Genomic DNA, 25,114 nt, shown 5'->3' on the forward strand with positions numbered 1-25,114 from the left:
TCAACCTGAACATGATCTTCGTGCTGGCAAATCGCATCTTACTTTTTTTTTGTTTCTTTTTCCCCCTCCACCAGCTTTCATATCCCTGTGCGGGGAATGTGTATTTTTAAATAGTATATTCAGTCTACACAGCTAAGCCTGGCTTTAACGGAGCTCACAAAAGTTCGAATTTTTGTGATACATGCACTTTTAACGCTAAAGTGTTTTATGCCGGGATCCAACAAGATCTGACTGATGTCAGATCCGTCACAGAAATGACATCGCCAGAAAAACGCGGCTGCGCCAGGATTCGAGCCGGCTGCTCCGTCGCCCTAACGGGAGGTGCCAGGCGCTTTACCGACTACGCTACGTGCTGAAGCGCAGACAACCGTATGAATGCGCTCTATATCTTTCTTATAACCTCTTTTATTTTGGTGGTGCTGCCGTCTAGAGAGGTGAAGGGAAGTAGTGCAGCACGATGCTAATGAGTGCTGACAGTTGGCGCCAGCTGAGCTCGTCGCAACGCAACCGTCTCCCGTACACTCCACGGAGCAGGGACGCAGTGGTCGCACGGGGACGCACCAGCAGGTTGTCGCTCACCAAGCAGACCCACAAGACAGCCACACAAATCATACTCTTTCACTGGAGTGGACCGTGAGTTCACCAATGGATTCGCTGACAACCCGCTCGATTTTTGTTACACGCTGGTTTAGAGTTACAGCTCACGTGACGCGTGAATGTAGCAGAAACGCAACCGAAATTCATCACATCTGTGACGGTGATCTCACCCTCCAAGGGTTCCTTTCGCAGTTAAATACTGCGTGATCTCCGACTGCTGCTTTTCGACGAACTTGGTCTCTAGACGTCGCTTCATAGAAGCAAAGGCAGTTAACCCAGTATTCGCATACCTAATGTAAGTAGCACTTCTGACTAATAAAACTTTTGGGGGCATCAACGCATTTGAAAAAACTACACCCATCTCCCCGAAGGGAACCCTGAGTAGGATGCGGAGCGTAATGGGGGTTCTGCTTGCGTTTCCACAATGTTTGTTAGCCAAATTTGGCGGAAATGTAGTGAACCCCGTAATGCTCATATATCCTACTCATGGTTCACGTCGGGGAGATGGATGTAAATTTCCTTATTGTATGCGTATATACGCGAGTGAGACGAGATTGAAGTGGTATCTAAAGGTCTTTATTTAGGTTTGCACGTCTTCTTACTTTGAGTATGACGGCCTTATGGTCGCTGAAGTGCACAGTCAGTGGATCTCGTAGCAGCGGTTGTATGTAGTCGTCGCCGTTGCAGTTGGTAAAGACGAGATCGATACACGTTCCGTGGATTGTAGTTGGGTGTAATTGCTGTTGGTGTTTGCGCTGATGCTCTCACCTTATTGCGTCAGCACACTCACTGATGGGGCTGTTGCTTCCATCCTACTTCATCTGAAGAATCACGGAGTCAAGCGCAAGCACAACCGGAGGTGTTGTTGTTGTTGTTGTTGTGGTTGTTGTTGTTGTTGTTGTCGTTGTTGTTGTTCCTCTTCTACACTACGTACCCACGTGGGGGATTGGCCAAGAAACGGTGGTGTGCGGACGCCGGACCACCGCCGACGCCGAGGGACATACCCCCGAGCATAAAATGCTCTGCATCTAAAGACAAACTTATGCTGAAAGGCAGACTTTTCGCGAACTTGATGCTCTTTACTGCATTCAACATTGTTGTGAGCGTGCTAGCTGGGATACTCTACCGGACGGCGACGTTCTTTTTCGTTTTTCGCTGGCGAAGATGGCATTTAAAAATGCGAACTTGTCTTGAAAAGAACAAAATTTTCGTTTTCTCGGAACCAATGAGTCGTCAATGAACCGACGCCACAGATAGCAGCGGAAATACGTAACTACACGCCGACAGGCAGTCCCAGCACGTAGCCGACACCGCACTAACACCTGGTAATCCGCCGTAGTTAGAGCTGCGGGCGATATTCCCTAAATATTTCATTTGTCCAGCCTATTTTTCCAAGGTGTAAAAAAAGACTTATCAGCGTAGCAAATGCGGTGCATAGAGATTGGCCGTCACAAGCCTTCGTTACATAGAGGTCGCAAACACATGGGCGTCAATGGGGGTGGAAATGGGGAATTAAACAAACTTAGTTAAATCAAGGAAGTCGTTACAAATAGGTTTGTTACGTCCAGGTTTAACTGCATATTTTGTTATGACTTTGTGACTTCTGTTTGTTATTCTCAGAAGAAACACAGGCGTAACATGCTCCTTTAAATTCCCGCGTCCTCCGTGGCCGTTAGGAGGGTTCGCCCATTTTTTCATGTTGACCTTGACGAAGATTGGCTCAGACAACGGCTGAATTTGCAGGAAAGTTGTATTGGCCAACGCGTACACTGTGTGTTTTCCTTTCCCTTGATGCGCCTCCCCAAACTAGGAGTGCTATGTACGCACAGGAAACCACGTACCCACCACATTTCAATGGCACATGCTGCGACCAGAATATTACGCTTCGTCGGAATCCCACAACTCACACATTGGGACCAACGTAAAACTGAGCGCGTATATTCGCTGATACTCAAGCCACAGAGGAATGCAACTGCTGGTGCGGATCTCTGTGGAACTGACACGATTTACAGAATGCTTATCTTCACAGTCCCCATCGCCAATAGAAAATCAAAAACAGACGTCGTCATCTTTCTCGTGTACGCACCTTTCCACGGCTGAGACAACGACACGCACCAGTGGTTATCGTCGGCGACTTTATTGTTGATAATGTGGAAGATGACAAGCACAGCTTGCTGACCTTTGTCTCAGAAAACTTCGCACTAAGAAGCTCCCAATACATCGATCATCGAACCGCACTCAGCAGATCGTGTTGGAATTTTGTCGTGGTTACGATTATATTTGTACTATTGATGCTTTATAGAAACTAATCATGCAAACTCCCTCATGAGAATATGCATTGGTTAATAATAAAAGGTGTTAAGCCCTTTGTAGTTTATACTGACATTGCATTTATTGAAAGAGAATATGCCTTAAGCAAAGCATGGGTCTCTAATAAAGAAGCAAAGATGTGTGTCCTTCTAGAATAATCGCAAGCCAACATTAAACGTTTTCTTTCATTTTTTAATTAAATATAACCCTATCGTCTCCCTACACCTCGCCGACACAAAACAAAAAATCTATGTCGACGATTGGTACGAGACTAACATGAATGTTTAGGTATTGTCAGCAAATGACTTATCAGTTACCTCGAAGGACTACTTAGACTCGGAGTTGTAACCAACATCCATATACTCATTTTTAGAGGAGATAGTTTTAAAGACCAAGTCTTTTTGCGAAATTTTACAATTATGAAGACGTCATTCAAGTACGCGTTTTCCTAGACATTGGTCATTTATCTCGCCTCTACATAATCCCACCACGATGTAATTGCATAGAAAGGCATGAAGAACCACAAAAGAAGATATAGAGTATACACAACAACAAATGCCGTATTTGCTTATATTACAAATGTCTCACTTTAATCACGCCTAGTTTTAGTAGAAGTTGCGGAAGATGCGTAAAAATTCAAGAAATTGCCATTTCTCCATCGTTTCATGCTGCTACCATTACATTTTCACTATAAATACGTTCCCCTTTTGCAAATTGTTTTGTGGTGTTGCTTGCTATGTATACAAAATGCCGGAACATCTGTCCACGAAAACGGGGGACCAGTGACAAACGCCAAACCAACACCTGCATAACTTCCAGAGGAATTTCGCGTTTTTTTTTTTTGCGTATCAAAAGGTCATACTACTGCACAGCATCATGCATCATTTTATACTGAATAAACTGAGCAGTAAACTTGTTGCTGGCGGCGACAAAAAAGCAAGTTGTCACCGGTGTCCAAGTTCGGAAGTTGCCCCTTTCTTTGCACCCTATAAAAATTTAAACACGGAACAGAAGCCCCCAAAGAGGTGCAAAATACAAATCAGACCGTGTCATTGTCCCCGGTAAAACTGCACCGCCCATTCCGTTCCCCCGCCTCTCCGGCCATACCCCCTTTCCGCATGTCGCCATATCCAAGTAAATTTAATGGCGCAATGGTAGCAATGCCCTCAAGCATTACCCCAAGCCTTGCCCAATGCTAACTCAAAAGTTCCTTGGTAGTTAGGAATTCACTTCTCAGCGTAACCGCAGAAGTTGCGGCTAAAAAAGTACGGCAAGTCCACATTTGCTTCCTTCATCTCGAGCTTCGAGAAGCGGGCGGCCTCGAGAACGAGCCAGCTCTCCCGGTTCTGGTGACAGCCGCCGCCCACCAGAGCGGCTGAAAAGAACGTCGACAAGTGCTGCAGGAGTCTCGCAGGGCTTCCTTTGGGATGCGCCACGTGCTCTACAAACACGAGCCGCCCACCCTGCATAGGGAGAGAAGTTTGCGTGACCGTCAGGCTTAAAAAGATCCTGCAAGATCTTTATCAACTTTTCTCTAAATTCTTAAGGCCTTAACACTCTCGTCAATATAAACACATCCACTACTTAGAATAGGGGGTCACGAAGTACCGCAGCCAGAAATTGCTCATCTATGCCTTGCAGATAGCTTAGAAGCTTCCGCAGAATATTTTTGTCTTTCCAGGTATTAGCGTCCTTCGAGCGTTCGATATACTTCAATAAATCGATGTAGCGGCAAGTGGCTTGCTTTTTAAGTTGCAGCCGTAAACGCATTCTATATACACTTGAAAAGATGCCACAAAAGCAAAGAAGAAGCGCAAGCGTGCTGTGCACTATCCTTCGACGCCTCGCGGCATCACACGCTGGGGCAGGGGCAGTTGCTGCCGTCGACCAGCCACCGCGCACGCTCAGCGTAGCGAAGTGTCGGCTTCGCATCGCGGTACAAAATTGATAACCGATTTTATAATTACCTACGACGAAAATCCATAGCATAATTTCTCACTACACTATCACCCACTCACTTGAATTTCTAACTGCCTTTTTGCGATTGCTCTGATTCTGTATCGCAGCGACAAGCGCTTGCTGACACGGCTGCGCTGGCCCGAGCCGCTTCGTGGGCGGTACAGTACGGGCATATACAGCGGGCGTCTGTGCGGTGCGCTTCCGCGCGAAGGAAACCCTTGATGCTTGCCAGCTTGCTTGATTTGTGGTTAACAAAGCGCGAAATCTACCTACTTAGCTCAGCTGTCGTCATAGCCCACGATATTGATCAGGAAAACGATTGATTGGCTAGGAGGTTTAACGCGCAGAGGCTACACAGACGATGAAGCGCGCCGTAGTGGAGGGCGCCAGATTAGTTTTGACCATTTGATGATCCTTACCCGGCCGACAGAGATTGTTTCGTAAAACGCGAGGTGGTTTCACCGCACCGAATTCCCCTCGAAGTAAAATGAACTCTTGGTCTAAAAAAGTATTTCGTGATTGTAATGGAGCTCAGTGAGTTACCAAGGAATAGTGCTTTCAGATTGTACAAAGTTATATTTCTCGTCGTATGCCTTTTGAGACGAAGTTGTTGGCTGTCTGTAAACGCCGAGGTTTTTATGCGACTGGTTATTTTTTGCACGCTCTATTCGAGTTGAGGAGCCTTCCCTACACGACTTCATTACAGCGATTTGAGCAAGTTCGAGCGCGCATGAGTGTATTTAATTTTATCTTCGTGTAAACATAGCCACGAAAACTAGATATATCAATTCATCTGATTCACGCGCTGCGAAGACAGAAAAGTTTCAATTCCTGTATATGCCGCCTATTTCACACACCGGTTTCAAATTACACGAAAGACATTACCAGAGCAACCACCGAATAGAAGTAATGACATATATCTAAAATCCACAGAATAACTTGACATAACAAAATGAATGACCACTTTTAACCAAACGTCCCTCAATTAAATAAAGCACATAGCTTGTGTTTTGTGAGATCGGTATCAATTTGATGTATAAACTACGAAAAGCAACCTCTCACTGACGTCCCTTTGCATTGCTGTTTAGAATATGAAACTTTATTATGGTCAAAAAGAAATGATTTCCTCTTTAAGATCCCTAAGCATGTCTATTTTTCAAATGAATGCATATATCGGGTCTACGCCGTAAATTTTACTCTCGTAAGAAACACCTTTTGAAAGGTAGCTAATTCTCATACACGAGACGTGCTGCTCGAAGTGATCGCATAAATTTTTCCCAGGTGAACTAGAGATATGCCAGTTTATGCCGAAAATTTGGCTACACAGATCAGCCTTTTGATCAGCCATAGGTGGGTATCCCTATGGTTGCACACTAGGCCAACATTGGTGTCGTGGCTCACAAGGATCCCACCATTAACCATCTAAAATTTGATTTTCTATAAATTTCGTTCAGCTTAGGTTAGGACAGCTTACTTTAAATTTAATTAGGCGACACTAGAAATGGAGAACAGGTTACGTCTTGAAATTTGCGTGAACCCATTTTTGGTTTCTTCTACTTTTCCAGTGGTAAACAGCTAGAAATTCCGTAAATGGGATTCAGGTTAGTTGGAAGCAACCTATTCATACGCTGTGTAAATAAGTGCAATTTCTCTATTCACATTTGCGTTGGTACTATGTCCCCTGGTATTTGCATATAAAATTTGGCGTCGCCTTTTGGTACAACCCCACCCCGTGTTCTTCTTTTTTTACATACCCGTAACTTTCAAAGGTCGGCATGAGTAGCAAAGATACCTGTGCTGCTACAATGGGTGGCGGCCGCATTGAAATAATTGCGCGTGTCAACATTTCAAAAAATTTCAAAGCCCTGGGCCAGTTTAGGTTAAACATTGGGTACATAACAGTGCGATGAGTACTTTTCCAAATAAAAAAATACTTTTTTATTTGAGACATGTTTTTTTTTTTTTTGCAAACCTATTTGCACTCGACCGAGTATTGCAGATCTGGGCTGATAGCTTCGCTGCGTGACATGTCAACTGACCTAATCCCGCACTCACCATGTTGTAAATTTGACCACCGCAAGGCACATCTTTTAGAAGTTAATTTACCTGCCGTTATGTGTATTTAAAAACCCTGTAAAACAAAAGCCTCTAAAAGGGCTAAATTCCAACGCCCAGAAAGGCTTCTACGTTCAAATAGAGTACATGCGGGGTGAATAAAGTTTCACACAGCCGCCTTGACAAGAATTACTCTGCAAGGGGCTCGGGCAGTGAATTTGTGTCAACAGTACACGCCTGTGTGGTTACGGGGCATCATCGTTGCTGTTTTTAGATTGATTGATCGCTGGGTTTAACGCGCCTACCCTACACAGGCGATGAGGCGCTGTAGTGTGGGGCTCCGGATTAATTTTGACCACTTGGGGTTCTTTAACGGGCGCCGAAATACCGAACACATGAGCGTTTTCATCTTTCGCTTTCATCAGAAATGATCGCTGTTGTCGTTTCTTATGTAGGTCAGCTAATCCCTTGCACAGTATCACAACCTCCAAACAGAAAGATTCACCAAGCGGACACACACTCCTTTACGCTTAGTAAGCTATCGGCGTCCGAGATTTAGGTAGCAGGCCATACCTCCGCCCGTAGCGAGCAACAAGCTTATGCAAAAATACTCACGCACAGTACAGGTGATTAGAAGGATCGCCTTAAACGGAAGCGTACACACTCTCCGTATTTGAAACTCCACAAGTTAGAAACCCCTACATGTGAGTCATTTTTAAGGCTACATTTGATCTATACAGTATAAAAACCGCCCCTACCTCTTTTCACAACGTCGGTAACGAGTCCTCACTCGTCACACTCAAGATGAAGTGGCATTAGGGTTGTAAACCGGAGTGAAAGCTAAATAAGCATTAGGTTAAGGTAATAGCTGGTAAACAATGTGTCTCACCCACAACACTGGTAGCATGTGATATACGGGCCCTAGTTTATTGCAATAAATGCCGAAGTTCTCAACGAGATCGGGAAAAAACGAAAGCAGGGATTAGATTTAAACAATAAGACCTCTCCCACAAGTATAAATTCTAAGGCAATTGACTGAGCATGCGCAGTTGGGTATAACAGGAACGCACCTTCGCAAGGACTCGCTTCACCTCTTGCAAGACTTTGGCCCCGTCCTTAGCAGAACACAGGACGAACGTCATAACTACAGCGTCAAAGTATTCATCGGGAAGTTCGTGCATGTCCTCGCCGTAGCCAATGATGTGGCGTTTCAACTGCACCTGAAAAGGAATATAGCAGCTTATGTGGTGCCACTTGTTGATAAAGGTAAGCCAGCACACTTTCGGAGGTTTAATTTGGAGAAGACACTTAACCCCTGACACGTTGAAAACTAATAAGAGCTATGAATAATAACCCTAACCAATACTAGAGTAGCGCTCAATTGAAACCGCAATTTTATTTGCACACGAACGCAAACTCCCAGCGCAAAGCACACACTTGTAAAATTAGGTCAAATATTTTTCGCCGTCCAAGGAGGCATACAGGACAATGTTTACCAAACAAGCAACGTCGAAGACCGAGGAGCAAAACGAAACATTTCGAGTGCGGTGAGAGCATACTGGAGTAATAATTCGTTTTTTTTTTTGTCTAATTGGTTATACTTTTTTTCTTTATCCCGTAAATTACAGCTCTGTTCTTTCCCACATTTATAACTGTATACATTCTATATTCGCAATTACCACTCATTCAGGCATCTTTACACTGTTTTCGTTGTGAAGGGGCAATTGTCTCGAAATAGGTTACCAGAAACAATCATAAACAGGGGTGAAATAATATTCCAATAGCTAGTACAATTAAGGGTATGCTGAAGCGAAAAACAAGCTTCTATCGTGTACTTAAAATTGCATTGGCTTGCACAAGAACCGATGCTATCCGAAATATTTCCTAAACAAAAAACCAACTGACCTGGTTATTTCCAATTTTTTATTATAAACTCAAGGCGGAGAGTATCTTATCAGGAGCCCGTAAAACATATCTACCTTAGCACCAAGACATCGCATCACGCATCGCTGACCTTCCTATGAAACCAATGAAGTACAGACACTCTTAAAGGGACGCTGCAACAATTCTTAAACATGTCTTCTACATCCCAAATGCTTTCAGAATGGAGTCGATTAACACATCCCACACTTAGAATAACAGGTCCCAAAGTACCTTAGCCACAAATTACTGCTCTATGCCCGTCAGATAACCTTGAAACTTGATCACGAAGTTTTTTTCTCGTTCCGGTATTGGCGTACTTCGAGCGCTCGAATGACGTCATTACAACGGTGTAGCGGATATTGACCGGCTTTCTTTCAGTTGCACCAATAGACGCGTTTGATAGACCGTTTGAAAAGAAAGCCACAAAAGAAAAGCAGATATGCTACGCGCATCTGCTGCGACGAGTAAATCAGGCAGTCGCGCTCAGTGCTGGCGATAACTACAGCTTTCACAATGTATATAGCTGCATATATGAAATATTCACGCCTTAAACTAGCTTCTGCCGTTATTAGAGTAGTATTTCGTTATAAATGATGACTAGCAAGATATTAAATGTGCAGCATGGTTTCAGATTATTTCTAGATAGGCAGTACATGGACGTGCATTGTTCGAAGTACTCTTCATTTACCCGATGGCTGTTCTACTTTGTGTCTGAAAAGTATTTTTACAGTTTCGCAGAATGCTCTCCACGAAACACAGCTTCATCGGCAACCAAACGGTATCATATTCTTTCACGTTGGTAACACCCTCCAGCTTTACCACTCGCTTAACTTTCTCAAATTTCCTTCACCAAGCCTTTTTAACACCGTCTGCTCTCTTCTCTCTCCTTTCCCACTCCCCCTAGACATTTTTATTCTACCGCTACACTCCTCCTCCCGTAGCTGTCATCTTCCTCCTACTTTTAGCACGAAAGTGCATTATGCCGAATACACAACTTTGTTTTACTGACGCCATATCCGTCATGGACATGACGCCAGTTCAGCGAACACAGGAGAAACGGCAGGAAAAGTTTCATTGACACCGATGATGTTGCGGTCCAGGAGATGTGAAGCAAAGTAGTGCATCGTGACTCTAATGAGCGCCGCCAGTTGGCGCCTCGATCGGGCAGCGTAAGCAGCGACGTTGCTCAGCGCGATGGCGCCGCAAAAGGGCTACGACGCCGACGACCAATGCCGCGAACGGGACAGGGCGGTATTCTCGAGTTTTGTCCCTTTTGCGTCCCTTTCAAAAGTGTCCCTTTTGGCGAGCCCTGATTGGCTAACAGCAAACAACCGGAAGGGACGTAACCCAAGCGCAGCAAACCTACTGCCAACCTTCCTTCATGCTGCCCACGTCTACTTCTTAACCGGAAGTACGTCACGATGAAAGGGACGCAAAAGGGACGTTTTCAAAAGGGACAGTTACGAGAATACCGCCCCGATTTGGTGCGGAGAAACGCCGGCTGGGAGCGGAATGCCTTCGCGCGTTCACGGTCCAAGCTACGAACTGTGTCTCTCGCGTTCCACAAGCTGAGCTCGTCGCAACGCAACCATCTGCCGTACATGCCCCGAAGCAGGACCGAAGTGGTCGCACCTTCGCCGAAGCGGCCCGCCAGCAAGACGTCGCTCGCCAAGCACACCCACAAGATAGCCGCCGACTCGCAAATAATGCTCATTTGCTGCTGATTTCGCTGCACACTTTAGTTTCGTGATTTACCGGTTCCTATGACGGAGGAATCAACCACACTCTTGTGTGGCATCTCTCGTCCTGAACCCAATCCCCAATTCTTTTGCCTTCCGTATCTGTTTCCCTTTGCCGATTTGCACTCGTACCGTCCAAATTACTGTTGCCTAGTTCCCTTGTTCTTGTTCTGGCCCTTGTTCGCTCCTCTTGTTCCCTCGAGCGGTGAGCCTTTTCTCATTACTCCCTTTGTCCTCTTGCTCTTCTAGCATACTCTCTCTACCCCACTGACGCTCCCTTCTCCTTTCCACTACACCCTTTTCTTGTTTACTCTCCCTCCTGCCTTCTCCCTCCCTCTTCTGCAGTTTGCCCCTCCCTACCATATTCCCTTTCCCTTTCTTTTCAAAGATCTCTAGCCTTTTACAGGTAACGGGATCCACCGTCAGTTGCGTGCCTCCTGATAATCCACGATATTTCCATTCGCAGAGTACTACTTCGCCACAGGCCGGTAAAATTAACTAGTTAATTACGCGTGGTTCCACGGCTCTTTATAAACCCAAGAGAGGCTCACTCGTTGATCACGAGTGGCGAATCACAGACCGACCACTTCCCAGTGGGTTAGTGATCCACTAACGAACAGTCCCACCAGAAAACTCTATCGCTGATTGACCGACAGAAGGACAGACAAAGAAACAATTTTGCTAGAGAGCGAAGGCAAAACATTGCCGTTAAAATATAATTCTCGCAACAATTCTGAGGTTCCGTTTTTTTGCGTTAACCCGGCTACAATATTTTGTAATTTCAAAGTAGTTTGCCTCCGTTCAAATTTGATAGAAGGCTACTGTTTTACAGAGAATTAACTGCAGCTAGTACTATATTCCTTCTATAGGAAGCCGGTACCATCTTTGGTAACGGCGTTGATTGAAAAGTAGTGCATCGCGATTTAACTAACCTGCGTGCAGTTTCAACGGCGGAAATTGAAAAAAAAGATGGGAAGAGGCACAATAATATTCACGGGGACAGGGTTACGTGAGCCTATCCGTTAAAAATCAACGAAAAATTAACACGATTCATACATAAATAACCATCCGTCCATAACGCCCAGCTCAGAGACCCCAAACTTATGGTATTAATTCAGGCACCATTCACAGGTAACTACAATATTTTTGGGCCTATTGTGGCTGAAGTCGCTGCTCCGCTGGCAAGGACTTAATAGTTAACCATCAAGCTATAACTCCAATAGGTGTTTCATTCCCAGGTAGTTGGTTTTATGTATGCGCTTTTTTAAATACACCATTTGACTTGAAAAATAGTAATTCCAGTTCGAATATCACACTTCTAGAAACTGTCTTTCAAAATCGCCGCGATTACTCGAAATTCGTCACACAACGTCACATCTAAACCCATTTTAAGGAATGCAGCCAGTTTAAGTGGACAAAACTATTACCACGTCCCCTTCCGGAAGTGCAAGGCACTATGTATGAAGCACCTAACTCCTGAACCAGTGATGCTTGTTCTTCTTCATCGATGGCACTCGTAGTGGCATAATACACTACATTGGCTGAAAAACTTACTTTCGGATACTTCTTGAGCTGGTGCCGGAAGGCAGCCTGGAAGTCTTTGTTTGGGTCCACGTTCCAGTACTCGATCCGCCTCCTGATGAAGGGGAAATTCCCGCCATACGCAGCGCCCAACTCTAAGACTCTCAGCAGTCCCTTTTCCCGAAGCTCCTCGTCGTGCGACTGCATGTTGTCTAGGTAAGCCATCACATCCTTCCGCATCGGATTCCAGCATTCGTCGAAGATGGCCTGAACGACGCGGTAGATGCGCGCAAAGAACCACTGCCGTAGCCGAAAGCTCAATACCAGCGGCACTGAAAATACGACACCCAGAGCCGCCGATGCGACTAGCACAAAGTACGCAACGAAAGACCGCGCTAAAGATTGCATCGCGGCGCTCTAGGTTGAAGACGCCAAGCCGAGTGTGTCGAATAAAGGAGCTTCCGAGCGCTTAGTGATCGATTCATGACGGCGCGGGGTATTTACGCTGTTCCATGTTTTCCTCATTCCCTTTCCCTGCATATGCGCAGCATTTGCGAGTGTCATTGGTGAACAGAATAAATGTGGTGGTACAGGATCAGCGATTCGCCACATCGTGCGCTGTCGCGTATTCAGGTATTCAGTGAAGCAGGTTTGAGGCTTGCCGGCACATCCGAGTACTGACTACTAACACCAGGCTGGGCTGATAAGGGGCTCCTCCACTACGATTTCGCGTCAGTTATTAGCACCGTTGCGCTGCAACCTACTACAGCGCCTACTCCTCCCCGTCGTTTTATTTTGGAAGTGCTTTTTTGCCATATTACAGCCATAGAGTGCGAAGAAATCCTTGGAAGGATTTAATTATGCTGTTAATATGCGAAGTCGCGTGTACTGATATTACTCTCACACGTTCTCCGTGTCGTGCTAAATACAGCTTAACACAAGTTGCGTCATGTTATCTCAACTACAGCTACGCCTGATAACATGTTCACTTCGCGCTCCAAAATATTTTCGTGCAACTCGGTCGTAATTTATCGATGTTCATTGAGAAGCAGGACTTTCTATTTTGCTCCCTAGAATCCTAATTGCTTTAATTAAGGCCTGCCAAGGTTGTGTGCAGAAAGCACCTAAAACACCTAAGTATTTTATAATCTGTAATTCGCTGTGGACTGGAATGCCCCTACACGAGTACAAAAATAAAGAAGACGATCACTCGCCTTGTACTCTCTATTGAATGCGTCTACTCTACTTACAGAAGAATAAATAATCACTAGTTCCTTCTTGTGAGACATCGTTCATGAACCTGCTGCACTTTGAATAGCACTTAAATCCAAACCTCGCAAAGTGACCCCACAAATTCCCTATGCTTGAAAAATCGGAACTTGTAGGCCCTCCAGGCCGCCATAAAGTCGAATCTCGGGACCTCTCATGGGGGGCTGGATATTTTAGTCGTTGTGAAATGACCGCTTGAGACGCACCATGAATTTGGAATACGGTTTGTGGTATCGTCTGAGTAAAATATCGTAAAATGCAACAGCTTCAAATTGTGAAAACGTAAATGATAGCGAAATAGCTCACTAGCCATTAACAGGTCTAAAGTGGAATAGAAACATAAAGGTAGCTCACACTAACGCGCAAGACGTGATGGTAGCGAAGCTGTACGAAACCTTCACGACCATCACGGGGGTTTATATGGTGGTGGTGGTTCCAGTAAAATGGCGCGTACCCACTCAGGGGGATTGGCCAGGAAATGGGCGCCTCACCGAAAGAAATTAGGTAATTTTTGAAGGGAAAGAAAAATTTTTAACTATTAGGATGGATTAGCAGTAGATGAGTAGAGAAATAAAAGTAAGGAGATTAGAGAAAGAAAGAAAAAAAAGGTAAAAACGAACACCATTTAATGAAATTTGGAAGTAAGAAACACAAAAAAAGGGGTACAGACGAAGCAGTGAGCTTGGGGCGCATATTCTTGACAAGAAAATCCAGTTAAGCTAAATGCTGTCTAGCACGGCAGACGGCCTGATTCCAGGATGAATGAGTGCAACGCACTGCAAAGATCCCCGTGGCAGAATCCCAGTTCCTTCGCCCCGAATGACAAAATAACTGTAGCAGACAGCGGGAGGTTTAGCCGGCTGCATGTACTTTCTAAGTATCTTCGTCTTATCGAGGAGAACCGTCGGCAGGAGAAACCAGGATAGAAGCAGATTTACTTCTTATTCGCTGCCGCAACGACCTCTACTCTATCATTGTTTGTGTAAGTCTGAGCTTCTTTCATTTTAAATGCAGAGCATTTCTTTAACTCACGATGTCACCCGTTCTAGTTGTCCGTCGTAGTCCGCACCCCTCCCCCTACACTATATAAAAAAATATTACTTATCGGCGCATGGTTTCGATCCCACGACCCTGCGGGCGGAACGCAAGGTACATGGTGCTCTACCCACTGCGCCACAAAGCCGACACAGAATGGAGGGCTACGAACGCGCCTTATATCCTTGACTCATTCAAACTACTTCAAGAAGCTGCTGATACAACGCATTCACTACCCGTGGTCGGAACGCGAGGTACATGGTGCTCTTCCCACTGCCCCACAATAATCATACCCACCTGCTAATAAATGATGTCACGTGACCACGTAATTACGTCTCCTTATTTAATTACAATACAACAACCAACAGCAACAAGTGCAACAACATTAACGTAACGCAAATTACTTAACGTCGGGCGCCCCGGGAAATGCTCTGCATTTGATCGTGCCCCTCGCAAGGGGGATGTTTTTCTTTCTTTCTGTGGCGCATGTGTTATCTCTTCTGATAGGGAGAGCATTCCGATCTAACGTGAACAGCCCAGAATAATCTTCTTGGATCTACAATTTTCTAGATGTGAATCGACGGTTCGAGAACCACGCGCGCCGAAAGATAAAAAGCCTGCAGAGCAGACGCCGGGGTATTCGATCGCCGACGCTCGCTTGCGTATACGTCACTTTGCTGACTACTGCTTCACCGCCTGTGTATTGTTTGAGTTGTTAGGTGAGCACAAGTTCGCTCCAATAAATTTGTTTTCCTTCAAGACCACTGCGTCGTCTTTGGCATCATGACAAAATGGCTTTCGTGGCCCATTCTACGCTCTTGGAGGGAGGCCATAGTAGTGGCTTTCCTGAAGGAAAGGAAGGACCCCTCCTCTCCCGTCAGTTATCATCCCATTGCCCTGACAAGCTGCCTGTGTAAGCTCTTCGAAAAGATGATAAACAGGAGAATCGTGTACTTCTTAGAGTACAATGGTCTTCTCGAGAGCTGCCAGGCAGGCTTTAGGGCGGGGTGATCTACGAACGATCAACTCGTTGCGTTAGTCATATATTAAAGATGCTTTCCTCCAGAAGCAGTACTGTATAACAGTATTCTTTGATCTTGAAAAGGCGTACGACACTGAATGGCGGTACGGCATCCTCTGCGATTTGAAGTCCTTTAGCATGTCGGGTAACATGATGAACAGGCGTGTTAGTTACCTATCTGAAAGAACGTTTCGCGTGCGAGTTGGAGCTGCACTCTCTAGGGTTCATGTGCAGGAAAACGGCGTGCCGCAAGGTGGAATTTTGAGTTGCACTTTGTTTATTGTAAAAATGAATTCTTTTCGTAAGGCACTGCCACTATCGATCTCCTGTTCAATCTATGTAGTTCATGTTCAACTCTCCTTCAAATCGTGTAACTTGTCTATCTGCGAGCACCAAGTGCAGCTTGGTGTGAACAAGCTAGCCGGCTGGGCAGATAGCAACGGTTTAAAATTTAATTCAGGAAAGTGCACTTGTGTTCTGTTTTCCACGGGGCGTAGCATTCGGCCGGAGCCAGACATTTGACTCCATGGTGTCTCTATTCCTGTCAAAAAGGAACACAAGTTTTTAGGTATAATCTTTGACGAAAAGCTCATATTTATCCCACACATAAAACAACCGAAACATAAATGCTTAAAAACACTGACTATCCTGAAGGTCCTCTCGCACATTTCTTCTGGTGCTGACAAACAACTTCTTTTTTTTTTTGGAAGTCATGATCATTGGACATCACCTTGGAGGGGCGTACGCTATGACATGTCTTTCTCGTACCGAGCAGGTCTTCGTACGATTACGGCGAACTCTGGAGAATTTCTCGCTCCGACCAAGTGTTTTCGAGATTACGGCGAACGCTGGAGTTTTCTTTTTCTTTTTTCTAATCTTGCTCAATCTCCCTAAGTGGGTATGCTTGGCTTCATAAGCATGCGACGGTCGTCGCGAGGCACGCACACACGAGAGCTAGGCATTTTTTGGTTTTGTTAACTGCCGGGTGGTCGCCGTGAGGCCCGCGCTCACGAGTGCGCGCTCGGCAATTTCTTGGTAATTGGAACTGCTGACACGAAAAATCACGATTTGCTAAACGGCTTCGCTGTTAAAGGACTACTGATAGTATGTTTGAGCGACCAATGGAGGATCGCGCAAAAGCATCATGCATACCTGCTCAAACAGCGCTCTACTGTAAAATGGTACTGTACTATAATAATGATACCCCACGTCGGGTCCGTTTTTAACCTTTTGGCAGGCTGCCTTCACCGTCAGCACTCAGTAACTATTCAGAATACGGCAGCCGATTACTTTTGTTCCATCAGTTTAGGGAATACTCTGTAATAATTGAAATATTGATTGCATTGATTTGTTGCCGAATTCCACTTCATGTACCGCAATCGGCAGTGTTTGTAGCGACGGGCGCTGAAGCTGCCTGGATCTTTCCTTACCAACTGGCTTCCTGTTCCCCAGCGTAACTATGTGCTACTGTTGACACATGTATGCATCATCTTGCTTAAACTTACGGCCGCAGCTGTCGGATACGCGCGTGAAGATGTCTCTGATGTTTAGTTTTGAGGCCTCAAGACGTGAACAGGTAGGCGTTTTTATCCAGAGGCTAAATGAGCGAACAACCTCTCTTCTCTGTAAAATGGGTACTAATTGGTACTATTAAAGACCTGAAAGCTTGACCTTAAGCACATGACTGTTTATTTAGGCTTAATATTAAAACATTATATAACGTCAAACTTGAGCTTTACTTGAGCAGCATCGAGACGAGGGTGTCGGTTGACGACGCCCGACCTCAAAGCGGAGGATTTGCCCTCATTTCGCTGTGACTGCTATCCTCGCGCCATCCTCCCTTGCCCATAATTCTTTGCGCAGACAAGCCCTAAACTGAACAAAACGTGAGGTCCCAAATAATTCTTCACGAATGAAACTTGACCCTTTCCTCAGAAATAGGCCATGTTAGGCTTTTGTACTTTCGCACTAAGCAACCTCGAGAATACAAACTTTTTTGTATTCTCGAGGTTGCTACTGAACATCGAACACAAAACCGGATCACTAGTGTATAAAATGCAACTGTAGCGGGCCAAATTTAAACTAAAGCGATCATAAGATGCTGTGTCACAAGCGAATCGCTATTTGCAACCACTATCAGGTCCTGAAAAAATAACGATGAAGACTCTTACTCTTCCACGAATAAACAGATCATGGCTAGCTGTAAAGGGGCTGCTATGTAGCTGAGTCTATTACCAACCTTACCAATACATCGGACACAAAAAGGACGTACGCTGTCAATTGCCGTACGGGATTGACTGGATACATAGAGGACGAAAACGCAAGGAACACTTTGAGGACGCATAAAGTCGGTGGCCTATTAGCAACACAACAGACACACACGGGATGTTCACTGTTTTGTTATTGTGTTCGTGTATCGCGGTGCTGCAGCGTACGCGCTCCGCTAACAGCGGTGGCACAGGGTTGTTCTTCTACATGGCGTCAATTCCTCGGCGTGATAGCGTCTCGAACCAGCCGCAGCTTCCTTCCTTTTGCTCGACTTTTTCGTTGGGTAACCGAATAAATACGTGTTTCACTTAAGCAGCGTGTGCGGCCGGCCGCTTCCTCCCGGCACCTCCCCCTTCTGCGAAGGGACAATATAGGCTGTCTTAATATACTGTCTTTTCACTGGACATAAACGTTTTTTTAAATGCGTGGCTCCCGAATCGTATGTAGGGTCTATTGTATTTAATACAAAAAATGCACTGGCGAATATAATTTACTGCCTGAGGCTAAATTTGTGAGCAGCGCGAATTTAGGTCTTCTCAATCGCGGCGCATAGCACTGTGTATCAGGCGGGTGGCGCACGGAACTGTGCTGTTAGCTCACAGGGCGTCGCGGCCGCCGGCGACCATGTTGATGCAAACAGTGTTGGACCTCCGGTGCAAATGTCACGTGGTTCGGATGTGTGTGTGTGTGTGTGTGTGTGTGTGTGTGTGTGTGTGTGTGTGTGTGTGTGTGTGTGTGTGAGAGAGAGAGAGAGAGAGAGAGAGAGAGAGAGAGAGAGAGAGAGAGAGACAGAGAGAGAGAGAGAGAGTTGCTTTATTGGAAGAGAAACGAAAGTCGACTCAACTGATAACTGCATCTAGTGTTGAGGGCACCTCAATCAAGACTGAGGCTAGGGAGGATGATAAACAGAAAAGAGGGTGAGGCGAAAAAAAAAAAGATAGAAAGGGAGAATAAGATGACGGTTCACAAGCCGCGCAGCGTGGACAGCCCTGGCGGCATCATAGCCGGTTCGAGAGTCCCCAGTCCTTTAAAAAGTCCAGCAGGGCCCGGAACGCTTTTTAGCGATTTGATGTGTAACATACCGGAAACAACAGGTTTAATGAGGTGCGTGAAGGCAGTCCCAGTTTCGCATACCACGCTCTCAGCGATGATTGAGCCTGCGAATGTTGTGGACACTCGCATAGTGCATGCGCGAGTGTCTCTATTGCAGAGCAGTGTGGGCAGGCGGGTAAACTAGCGATGCCAAGCCTGTGACAATTCTTTCCGCGCAGCGGTGACAGCCGATCGGCAGACGAAGTATAGCACGGTCAGCTCGGGTCAGTCGCCTCGAAGGAAGCGCGTGCGAAGGCTTGCCGGATGCAAATCGGGAGTCAGGGTGCATGTCTTGGAGGTCCCTTCGAAGTGAATGGATGATGCGCTTCTTTTGCCAGGCGATCAGCCTCCTCATTTCGGTTGATGCCTTCGTGAGCAGGTAGCCATTGCAGATGGATGCTAAGGCCTCTGGCGCTGAGGCCGTGCAGTTTGCTGGCAAGACTTTGTACAGCGAGACAGCTGAGGTGGGCCCGGTCGAGCCTCAAGAGGGCAGCCTTCGAATCAGAGAGGATGGTTACTTTGCGGTTGATGAGGTTCTGAGCATACTCCCTAATGATGTCCCCAGCCAAGTGAAGGCCCGCGATTTCTGCCGTTGTGGAGCTGCTGGCCACTGGAAGGCGGCATTGCCTGGCTGATGCGAAGGTAGGCGCGAAGAATGCTGCTCTATCGGTGAAGATCAGCACGTGCCCCTATGGGTTCTCTAAGCAGGCCGCTGCTTCATGCCTGAATTCACACAGTGGAGCTATCTTTTTGGAGGTCACGTGTGGTAGAGTTCACGTATGGTGATCTCAGTTGTCACGTAGGTGAAGGTATGATGTGATCCGTCGGGGGCTGGCCGATCACCGTTCCGAAGGTACGGACAATCATACCCATTCGAGAGTGAGGGTTAGGATGTGACACGCACGTAGTAGCAGCGTCTGCCGAGAGCGTAAAGGGGGGGGGGGGGCAATGAGAGAGATTGTGCCATAGCACCACGTTCCGCCCTCGTCTTCACAATTTCGCCAGACGCCGCGACAAGCGTCTCGTGCGCGCTCAGCACACTGCCGTGCCCCGCACTGTTTCGCTATATTATCCTCCGCTATGTTCTTCCGGCCTTCGCTCGCTTGGTTACCAAGCCGACGCTTTCGCCGCAGGCCATCGCCGCCACCAAACCCCAGTAGCGGCCGCCAAGGTGCTTGCGCGCTAAAACAACTGCCCCTTTGTCGAAACGACAACGATGTGGAACCGCCAAGCTTTCAAAAACGTGTTGGGGCATTTCTTACTTGTTTCCATTCCCGTTCCATCTAACATTGCGTCTTGTCAATGATAGGGTCATTCCATGTCTTCCCATAGCGTTCAACCATTGTCTGCGTCAGACGAAGGGCTGAATTTTTTGTATACTTTTGCAAGTCTATGCACCCATCTCGAAACCCAAACTGCTTGGATCATTTTAGTTGGACCTTTTCTCTTCTTCCCCCTTAAACTGTGGATGTTTGTAGACTTATCATTGAGTGCGCCATGTAAGCCTGTCAAATTCGTATGATTACCATACAAGAAACAACCGCGCAGGATGGCGCAAGCGCGTGGACGTTGGCTTCACAGCGCGACGGACCCAGATTTGATTCCGACCACGGAAAGCGTTTTTCATTTTTCTTTACTTTAGTAGCAATCATCATCATCATCATCAGGGAAAGTTGGCTTTCCTGCAGTGCGTTCCGGCTAGCTACAGACGGCATCAGGGAGAGGCTGAACGCTTCACTTTGTTAATAATAGTGCACGGGGGTTAATTCGAATCAAGATTTACAGCACAGATGGAAAATGTAGCGCTCTTCATGAACATCGGGAATTCAAAACATTTCGATGCTACAACAGTACAAAAATTTGCGAAACAAAAAATTGAATTGTGTGCGCTGGCGCAGGTGTCTTGTTCTAGGCTATTCCCCGTATTTTGTTTGCATCCTACCGGTTTACCAAGAGCTATGACGACAACTGTCAGCAGCCGCAGTTCTGATAGACTCAGTGCAGTCTTATTCAGAAGAGGTTTTTCAGAAATCACGCAATAACATTTGTAACTTGCTAACAACGTGAAGGCGAAAGCCTAAATGGACTTCCTGCTTATCTTCTGCTGAGCTTTCTGTTGAACTTTGTGACTCCGGCGCTCACCACTTAATCAAAACCCTCGACCGCACCCACTGAAGCTCGTTCCTTCTGCTCGCCATTGCCACGGACCTCCTCTTCGCGCCCTAGGGCGCGCCACCGCTAAAGGTGACTCACAACGCACGTGCGGCGGTAGCCTACGGCCCCCCGGTTCCGCTCTTTCCTTTTCCCGTAGCGCGATACCCGGCTCAGTCATCCAGAAAAAAAAATCTGCAGAAATTAAGAAAACTACACACAAATTCGTAGCATTCTTATGCCTTTTGTCTTGAGTGTGAGTTTTTTACAGCCGTGAAACATGAACAGGTAGCGCTGTAAGACGGGACAATAAGTAGAGACCACACAAGGCTAGCTCTAGACATCAACTGACATTTTTACAATTCACTGCTTCAAACAACTCTCGGCTGGCTGGGTCTTCAAAACAGCGCATCTTTTGAAGCGTGCTTCATCATGCATCATGTACAGCGTTTGAAGCGGGTGCATCATGAAAGCCGGTGATGACTGTGTAAGCACGGCATCTATTTGTTTATCCAAAAAACAAATAGATTATCTGAATGCTAACTTAACACGTGCGTAACAAAGTGCACCACTTGACTTTGTCGAGATTTGTTCTTGGTGTTTTGGCCATGTTCACGCACGCGTTCTTCCTGCATATCTTGTTATGTGTGTTGAAAATTTCAGTTGATGTCTAGCCCTAGTCCTGCGTGGTCTCAACTTATGGTCCTATTTTCCCGTTTCACAGCGCTACGCAACCATGTCTCACAGTTCGAACCAACAGCCCACATTTATGCGTTGACATGTTTTACAGTTACATTTATTGTTTTTTTTTCTGAATCCTGTCCGACCAATTATCTCCATTTACGCTATTATAAAGGTTATAAGTGAAACTTTCGCGAAATCTGCAATATTGTGGAACTGGGGGTCGCTATAGTGTGCCATTTTCCGTATTTTTTAAATATTTTTTTTTATTTCTTCGTATTTGAAAATTTAGTACGGCCAGTTATCTACATTTACGTTACTAAAACGATTGCATTTGGAACTTTCCCGAAATCTCCATTATTGCATAAATGCAGGTCGTTACACGATTCGTCATTTCCCGTAAATATTCTATATTTTTTGTTATTTTTTTAGATTTTCAAAATTTCGTTCGACCATCCCTCTTTACGCTGTTATAACAATCAAAGGTGGAACTTTCGCGAAATCTGAATTATTGTGGAAATGCGTGGCGTTATAAATTTTGCCTTTGCCGTAATTTTAATGTTTTTTTAGTTTTTAGTTCTACAAAATTTTGGCGACCAATTAGGTCAATATACATTATTATAACGATTACAGTTGGAACTTCAACGAAATCTGCATTATAGTGGTAATGAAGGGCGTTACAGGGTTCGCCAGTTTACGTATTTATTGCATATTTTTCTTATTTTCTGTTGATCAAAGTTACGTTCGACTAATTATCTTCATTTACGCAATTATAATGATTACAGGGGGACCTATTTCGAATTATGCATGTTTGTAAACTGCAATGCGTTTTGCTATTTTCGGTAATTTTTTTCATCGTTTGTCCTATTTTTTAGTTTTGAAAATTTTGTGCGACCAATTACCTCTATTTACGCTATTATAGCTTAGTGGTAGGGTGTTACACTGTGCTTGCTGCGCCGACACTTGACAAAGAATGCTACGCATAAAAAGACTAAAGATAAAGTGATGATAACACGTTAGCAACGTGAAATCTTAGTGTATCCTCTAAGTAGCGTCCTCTGTCTAGCCGTTTGCGCTGTGGTTCAACATGATAATACGAGTACACGTATGGAATTTGGAAAGTAATTCTTTCGTATTCACTACGTCGGAAGAAGTTCTTAGATGTCTGTGAATTTTGCATGTTTCGGCTATCAGTTCGGCGTTATAACTTATGACAACTGTACTCTAAATAAGTGTCGCCTAGGGAAGCTTGCCAGCTCAAGAAAATTAAATTAGGCTTCATTCTGTTTTATTTGAGCATCATAGTTCCTTCCGCACCGTTTCCGCCACGAACCTACTCAACTCAAAAACGAAGCAGTGCCGTTAGAGTTATGGTTCATATTTTCTTTTTCAATGTGAAATATCGTCGCCCTGGAAATTACTAACAACGTTTCGGAGTACACCTTTAACCTTACTTATTCGTTTCTGTTAGCCTTGCCTTTTGGCTGTTTTTGCTTTCCACTGCTCTTCACATATTCCACCCTTTGCCTACTTGTTTGGTTTCTCCGCTGCGTATCCACGCTTTTCCGATACAGGTGTTTAACACTTCAGCTGCCCGCTGACGTGAATTCATGGTGTTCAATATCTCCTTAAAACATATTTTTCTTAGAGCTTGCGCCCTCGACCAAGCGCCCCAAACTCGCCTGGTTTCAGAATCTTTCCCTGCGGATTTTTTTCCCGAGGACGGTATTGGTTTGCCGTGAATTAGGCCCATTGATTTTGTAACATAGTCGAGATTCGCCTCTTCACGTCTCGCCCACTGCCGCTCCTCCAGGATCAACTAGGCCTCCCAGCTTTGACCGAACACGGGCCGCCAAAGGAGAACTGACATTAAAATTTTGTGTTTCCATTTTTGTTGCTTTTATCGCTGCTCAATCACCTGGCGAACCCGAAATAGGACTTTAAATAATTCAGCCCGCGATAGTTAATTACATTTAAAGGCCTGAAAATCGTCTGCGACAATTTCTCGCGCTTTCAGCCCGGAGGGCCCATGTGACGAAACCACGGTATGACGTCACCGTTTTGTGCGGAAGTCAAAACACAGCGGAGGCCGGTGGAGTCGTTGTTTCGACCGCGCCATCACCGGAGCTGTGCTGCTGAGCTGCCTGAAGACTATTGCGGCGGAAATCCAATGACCACTCTCAATCAAAGTGCTGACGGCGACTTCTATTGCGATTCCGGGCTATATAGGCGGATCCTTTCCCACTTGCGGAACTTTATTTTAATAGCGAAGCTGTTTGGGAAATCGTAATTTTTCGTTCCCGCATTAAAAATGTTACGAAATTTCCGAGTGCGAGCGTGGGCCCGGCAGCTTAAAAAAGCAAGAAAATGCCGAGCGCTCGTGGGTGCGGGCTTGCCGCGATTTCCCAGCGTCCCCGGCGCACGTTCGTGAAGCCAAGCATAACTGCTTAGGGAGATTGGCCAAGAATGGCCAATAAAAAAATACTCCAGCGTTCGCCGTCACCGTGGCGACACTTGTTCTCGGAACGAGAGACACGTCATAGCGTACGCTCCTCCAAGGTGACGTCCAATGATTAGCACTAAAAAATGAAAAAAATCTCACAGATATAGCAACAAAGAAGGACTAAAGGTGGTTGCGGCCGCAAAGAGGCAAATCGGCTGCAATCGTGGACTTAAACCGCCGTGATGGTCGGGAACGTAGAGTGCAACTTCGCTACTTTCAAGTCTTACGCGTTTGTGTGAGCTTCGTTCCCTTGTTTTCGGCAAAAGTGCCTTTCTGGGCAGAGGTTATGCCGGTAGCTCCAGCTGCGCGCATCAGTTGTGAACACGACAGCGCCCAGTCACCGCTCGCCGGCCCGCGCGTGAAAAGTGGCGTCACAAGCTTCTGACGAGCGCTGGAGGCGCACGGCGGCGTCAGTTCTTTTCGTTACCTCGGAGTGATGTCAGGCCAATGTCCGTTTGCTGCGCGCCGCTCCGCGTGCTGTTCCGTCGGCGCGATAAATGACATCTAAATGAAGTATGCTCCACGTTTCGCACGCCGCTCATTTTTCATCCAGGGTATTCTTCTCAGTAAAGAACGTTAACTATGTATTTCGAACAACCTGGTTAGGAGGGAGGTCCCGGGAATCGAACACGGGACCTTTATGCCGTGAAGCCGGGAACCTATCCCCTGGGCCACCCCAAATGGCCCGAGGGTTACAGGTTAGCCGCGGTGCCGAACAATAACATGTGCAGCCAATAGGAGAGAGAAAAAAACAAAAAAATAACCGCTTCCCGTGGTAGGAATCGTACCTGGGTCTCTCGCGTTATAAACCCTGTGTCTATCCGATTGAGTTACTATCCCTTTCCGGGTGCACACCATTTCCTTTGGGTTTGTACCGCTGGCGTTGGTTTTGAATTTAGCCGCAGTTAGCCGCGGTTTCTAACGCGTGCTAGCGCGGTCCACTTCGGGAGACATGTGAAAGCCTGCGGAGGAAACTATCCGGGCCTGCCA

General features: G+C 46.0%; 1 protein-coding gene across 1 annotated transcript; it reads right to left on the reverse strand.

Annotated features, from left to right (window-relative positions):
- Window positions 1–2,715: 2,715 nt before the first annotated feature.
- LOC144153715 (thiol S-methyltransferase TMT1B-like) lies at window positions 2,716–12,588 on the reverse strand. The gene is made up of 3 exons (XM_077685400.1): window positions 12,138–12,588; window positions 7,992–8,141; window positions 2,716–4,370 (listed from the first exon to the last, which is right to left on the reverse strand). Exons 1-3 carry the CDS (start codon window positions 12,510–12,512, stop codon window positions 4,134–4,136), a joined length of 762 nt encoding a protein of 253 aa, XP_077541526.1. The 5' UTR covers window positions 12,513–12,588; the 3' UTR covers window positions 2,716–4,133.
- Window positions 12,589–25,114: the final 12,526 nt, after the last annotated feature.

This window comes from Haemaphysalis longicornis, unplaced genomic scaffold (assembly GCF_048455015.1).
Source record: "Haemaphysalis longicornis isolate Haplotype H1 unplaced genomic scaffold, Haemaphysalis longicornis Haplotype H1 scaffold_9, whole genome shotgun sequence".
NCBI lineage: Eukaryota > Metazoa > Arthropoda > Arachnida > Ixodida > Ixodidae > Haemaphysalis > Haemaphysalis longicornis.